This window comes from Procambarus clarkii, chromosome 29 (assembly GCF_040958095.1).
Source record: "Procambarus clarkii isolate CNS0578487 chromosome 29, FALCON_Pclarkii_2.0, whole genome shotgun sequence".
NCBI classification, from domain to species: Eukaryota; Metazoa; Arthropoda; class Malacostraca; order Decapoda; family Cambaridae; genus Procambarus; species Procambarus clarkii.
Genome location: NC_091178.1, coordinates 15,765,894 through 15,772,016, shown reverse-complemented (window position 1 = coordinate 15,772,016; position 6,123 = coordinate 15,765,894). Strand labels below are relative to the sequence as shown.

The following is a 6,123-nucleotide window of genomic DNA, read 5'->3' as shown; positions in this document are numbered from 1 at the left end:
AACCATACATTGGCTTCCGGTTCAGACTACACTTGTCACCACTAAGACACTCACGGTTGTTCAACACCCTCCCAGCGAGCATAAGAAATATTGCCGGAACAACCGTGGACATCTTCAAGAGGAAACTAGATTTATTCCTCCAAGGAGTGCCGGACCAACCGGGCTGTGGTGGGTATGTGGGCCTGCGGGCCGCTCCAAGCAACAACCTAGTGGACCAAACTCTCACAAGTCAAGCCTGGCCTCAGGCTGGGCTTGGGGAGTAGAAGAACTCCCAGAACCCCATCAACTAGGTTCCTTGAGGTTACCTTGAGGTGCTTCCGGGGCTTAGCGTCCCCGCGGCCCGGTCGTCAACCAGGCCTCCTGGTTGCTGGACTGATCAACCAGGCTGTTGGACGCGGCTGCTCGCAGCCTGACGTATGAGTCACAGCCTGGTTGATGGTTGATATCAACCAGGTATCCTGTTCAAAACAAGCAATACTGACACTCTTACCTCACAACTCAGATGGATGCACCCTGATGGGTGACAGGCACCCGACAGGGTGAAAATTGGAGGAAAAGTTGGCTGGCCACCTTCCCTGTGCCAGGCTGTCTCTTAACTGAATCTACCAGCCACACCCTAACGTGGGGAAGACTGGTACTGTAGCCTCTTGACTGCTCTTATATGGACTATGACATCCTAAACTAATCCTTGCCAACCTCATGTTGGCTGGCAGTACACAAGACACTCCTTGTTAAGTACTGCTGTGTCAAAAGATTGTGCCAGCCAGTACTCGCTCCTACCACCTCGCTCCTCACCAAACACACACACACACACACAATTACAACTCACAATTAACATGAAAGAGTGCAAAACACTTGCATGGTTACAGGAAATTAGATTTGAGCCCCCCTTTGGAATGAGCAATCTCTTCATACTAATGTATGAATATCTTGTGGAAGTAAGATTGATCAGTTTAGGAAAAAGATCAGAGGATAAAAGACTGGCATATCAAAAGGAAAATTATTTGTCATTAGGGAATTATTTCTCTCAAGAAGTACTATGGGACTCAACTTAGAGGGAGACTTATTTCTTGATGGACTTCATCATCCAGAAATATTGGGAAGTAGTTAATAAGTTTATTTCTGTTCAAAGAGTATTGGTACCGTAAAAAACATTAGATTATTCATTGGTTTAACCAATTGGTAAGCACAAATGCATGGATAAATTACTGAGAGGGGTACCATTGAGCAAGGAATGAATGTCTTTAATAATTAATTATTTAATTAATTATTAATTTGAGAATGATATAGCAAATAAAGGAACCCAAACTGCTTCACAGCCACATCAGGAGAAAAACAACAGTAAGGGAACAGGTTTTAGAACTCGGGATATGGGATGGCATACTGTATGAGCTCGATTATCCGGACTATATGAGAAGGACCCCCATCCGGATAAACTGAACATCCAGATTAGCAGACTTTTTACCGGGGAAGTTCAAAAGTGAACATACTGTTGATGGGTTGTGGTATCACAGCTACACTGAACCAAGATGGTATGGCTCTCCCTCACATAAATAAAAAAAAAATGTTGCTATTGGCCCTTGCAGTGTGTAAGTCGCAGGTGGAAACAAATGAAAATCATCAACTAAGTAATTAAAACAATTTACTGAAATATTAATGAACAAAAATGGCACCTGAGAACACTTGGCAATCATATAATGCAAAGGTGGACAAGATATATGAAAATTAATACAAAAATAAACTAAGAAATTCAATGAATACAAAGCATGAAGATACTTTACTGGTGTACTGAAGGCAGCTACCATACCACCATGGCATCAGACACACGCGTAGGCTGAAGGCAGACGACGGGTGAGAGAGACCAAGGTGATCCAAGAGCACTAAGAGAGAGACTGGCTCTCCAGGGAGGCGGTGCCCTGTATATAGTCCGGTGGTGATGACTTATCCAGTGTCAATGCAAGGTGAACCTCTGGTCAACTAGCAAACTGCTCATTTGTGGCTTGCGGTGCCTTTGTGTTGAGCTGCACCACTGCCAGTTGAAGGCGGCTAACTGCTTGTTTGTTAAGGCAAACTACCGGTTAGCAGAGGCGCCTGGCTTGCCTCTGTGAGTTGTATCAGTCCATGCCAGGCCCAGTGGGGTACAGAGAGGTGGAGAGGTGGCAGGACTGATGATTCATCTGGGCTGGTGTAGAGGTAGACTTCCAGTGCAGAGGCATTGAAGGTGAGAGGAAAAGGCAGTTCCATTGCCATGCAGGGGATTCATGTGACACTGTGTTCACAATTTTTTGTACCACTACCAACATAATTTGAATTTCCACTCACAGATTATAATTGTAAAATATTCAAGTTTGGTATAGAACTGTAATTAATTTTAAACAGAAACTTCAACTTGTCTTGTTGTAGTTCCTCTTCTTGATTGATGCTACACATCTTGAAGTTAAGCATTCTTGACAATTTACATAACCTAATCTAGCACAAGACTAAAATTAACACTTAAAATTACTCTAAAGTACATGAGCTTGGCAATGACAGTTTTGACTGCCAGCTGCTGAAGTCTCACTGGTTAAAGGTCCTTGGCTTGCTTGTGAGTCAAGAAAAAATTATGACATCATTGTGATGTACTCACCTAATTGTGCTTGCGGGGGTTGAGCTCTGGCTCTTTGGTCCCGCCAGTCTGACTGAATATGATGTCATACACCTTGTGTGTGGCTTGGTGTTATGTGATGTGTAATTATCCAAGTAATTACCTAAGTGTAGTTACAGGATGAGAGTAATATTCCCAGTAATATTACACTGGGAATATTAGAGGTTTAATTTTTCTTTCTTAATGTTAGACATTTTTCTTCATAAATCTTTACAGTATCATATCTTCCATTTTTACTATGGATATTATTGTTTATAATATTCTAGACATTGGGAACATTTATAGTTTGGTATAGAATAACTCTGTTGTACTAAGATTTTTTTATTGTACTGTACAGTACAGTAGGGCGCCTGATAGCCGAGTGGACAGTGCTTCGGATTCGTAGTCCTGAGGTTCGGGATTCGATCCCCGGTAGAGGCGGTGATAAATGAGCAAAAAGTTTCTTTCGCCCTGATGCCCTATTACCTAGCAGTAATTTTGGTGTCTGATTGTTAGACAGCTGCTATGAGCTGCTTCCTGGGGTTGTGTAACAAAAAGGAGGCCTGGTCAAGGACCGGGCCGCGTGGACGCTAAGCCCCGAAATCATCTCAAGAAACCAAGAAGCCTCAAAGAGCCAAGGACCGCATTGAACCCTCCCCCTCGGTTCAGGCATTGAACCACCAGGGAGGGGTCCGAATAGAGCCGAATGGTCACTCGGCGAGCGACACGAACCCTCTGATGTGAAAAACCACACCACCGCAAACTCCTGTACAGACAATGGCGTGGTGGCTGTGGTGACATGATGCTTGTTTGCTTATTTTCTGATTAGGGGAGTTCTGCCTGCTCATTTGGCTTTCCAGTTTGCAATTTTTAACCAGCTATAGTTTGTTTTGGGATTCCTTCCTTTCTGGGTGCCTGACTTGGTAGATGGCAGGACATAAACAGCTTCCAACTACATGGGGGTGTCTATAGTCATTCCTCCTCGTGCCTTTCCTAAGGGGGCCAGGTTCTGCTCATGGTCCCAGTAAGCTAAGAACTCCATAGATTGACTGTTGCCTGGTCTAATACTTTATATTAACAGCTCGGTATACCTCCGGCAGCCTCCAGGTCTCACCCAGAAAATGGCATGTCATTACATTCAACGCTGGTTTTTTACTGATTGGTTCTTATTTTGAAAGGATAAAACTGAAATAATAAAGTTGATTTAATTTAATTGTATTGCCTTATCAGCAGATTGAAGTATGGAGAGACCACATGGGGGCAGTTTTAAAGATGGTTCTTCTGACAAAAGTGACAAAGGGACAACCAGTGGGGATGGATTGTCCTCATGTGGTTCATCTTCAGGTAAGACATAGATGTATAGTTATACACTGTATGATTTGTACACAAGTTGAATCACTAGTCTCCTAACAACTTGATGAATAAGAGTGTTTTAATAATTTGTCAATAAAATAGTATTCTGCGATTTCAACTACAGTATTACTAATGGCCGAAATGCTATGAGTGTTAGTGGCTTAACACCATGAACTCAATAGGCATTGCTCTGATTTAAAATAGGAAGCAATTCTTCTTAAAGGGGGGCACTATGACTGACCCCAATCAGCATATTACAGTCCTATACCACCCATGTGTCATCTGAAAGTTGGGTGAGGCTAGCCTCAAGTGTCTGGCTGCCAACCTTGGCCCAAACAAACAAGCAAACAGGCAGACGTGCTCTTTTATTGATACAGAAGATTTACATAGTTTGTATAAAAACTTAGAGATATTAATTAAAATCATAATATGAAGATAAGTGCATTACCCTTATATCACCATGTGATGTTAGCTCCACTTTAAGGGTTATAAACCATAAAATTGCTTGATAAGTTATTGTAAAATACTAGACAATTTTTCTCTGGATTTGCAGTGGGTGTGTATGGAGGTGAATTTCCCAAATCTCTTTTTTTGTAAATTTTAGTTAAATTTCTCTAATTCATTGTTACAGGTCCTGCATCAACATTTTCCTCAAACTTAGAAGGTGAAGTTGAGGAAAAGATGGAAGTAGACCAGCCTCTTCTTCTGCCCCTCTGGTCCTCCTTACCATCAAGCTCTTCAATTACAATCACAAAGCCACATCAACTCAACAGAGACCATCACAAGCTACATCATCGTCGTCTTCATCTTCGTGTTCTGTATCTACTCACACCACCTTAGCATTTTCCACTGTCACAAGGAATACATCATCAGTCATCAATCCACCCGTCTAGTGATGCTGTCTCATCGATAGTAGAGGAATATTGGGACCAGACATGATGTCCAACTATCCCACTTGTTCCAGTGCAAGTTCCCTGTAGTAGAAGTGGAATTGTAACCATCCCCAAAATCCGTGGTCGTTCGAAGGGGTTGCCTCTTAGCCCATCACGAAGTGGTAGCTTCCAAGTGCGAAAAGGAATGAAAATCAAGAGACTTGGCAGCTTGTATGTTTCAGTTAATTTTGCTCTTAATTGCTTGATACAGTATATATTTTACCAATTTCAATATTTTTAAATGCTTAAATATTTGCCAGGATTTTTTATTGTACCCGGTACCTAGGTTTACATAATATTGACATATACAATATATTATATATACATATATATAATCTTTGTTTTACTATAGTCCTCTCAAATAAATGTTGTTGAGGAAAAATTCAACTTGATAGGTGATTCATTCAATTACGTAAATTTGTGCTAAATGATTTTGTATGCTGTTTAGTCTTGTTATATATTTTGAAAATGTGCTTGCAGGCGAGGTCGTAGTGGGCGTCGTCTAACTCACAGTATGTCTCTTGAGGAGAGAGGAGGAACAGGTGGAGAGGACTCACCTCTACCACTTGATGATGAGGCTTATGCTCAAGATGACATGTTTATTGCACCCACATATCAGGACAAGTGGTAAGTTGTTTAAATTCATACAGGTGAATTTCTCTTATCCGCTGATCTACCAAATGTTACTGCCAATCCTATGTCTTAAATCATTATATATATAATTATTGTAAACAATAAAGGTCCCAGGCTAGAGCTCTGGGGAGCACCACTTGTAATGATTTCCCACTTTGACTTTATTTTTGCTATCTTATATTTCCTTTGAAATAACCAGGTCCTAATTCAACCTAATCAGTCTTTCATAAGGAACTGCTTAGTACAGTACAATGCATATGAAAATAGCCTGTTATTTACAAATGTTAATTTTTCATTTTGTTATTTTCAAATGTTATTGATTTTCAGGCCAGGCGAGTGTGTGGGCTCTGTTGTCTCGGGGAACAAAGTCCAGCTTGGCCAAGGGGAATTAATTAGACATGATCCTACAGCTGGTTATACTCTGCCTGAAAAAATTATGTCGCCATCTGAGAATACTGCAAATGACATCATCCTCATCTAAAAAGTTAAAAACTAACCCATCATCTTTGAAGTGAGTTTTTGTTCTTCAGATTATTTCTGTTTATCTTCATGATGTTAGAAGCTTTTAGAGGTACTGTAATA

The 6,123-nt window shown here is 41.1% G+C and overlaps 1 protein-coding gene across 1 annotated transcript; it reads left to right on the top strand.

The window, feature by feature from the left end:
- Window positions 1-3,851: 3,851 nt before the first annotated feature.
- LOC138369805 (uncharacterized) lies at window positions 3,852-4,842 on the top strand. Its single transcript, XM_069333541.1, has 2 exons — window positions 3,852-3,967; window positions 4,608-4,842. The coding sequence occupies exons 1-2, from the start codon at window positions 3,865-3,867 to the stop codon at window positions 4,814-4,816; spliced, it is 312 nt and encodes a 103-aa protein (XP_069189642.1). The 5' UTR covers window positions 3,852-3,864; the 3' UTR covers window positions 4,817-4,842.
- Window positions 4,843-6,123: the final 1,281 nt, after the last annotated feature.

Bases quoted from the DNA above. Each gene is read 5' to 3' on its own strand.
- LOC138369805 (XM_069333541.1), top strand. From the start codon at position 3,865: ATGGAGAGACCACATGGGGGCAGTTTTAAAGATGGTTCTTCTGACAAA. The intron at 3,968-4,607 runs GTAAGACATAGA...TCATTGTTACAG, and splicing joins CTCATGTGGTTCATCTTCAG to GTCCTGCATCAACATTTTCC.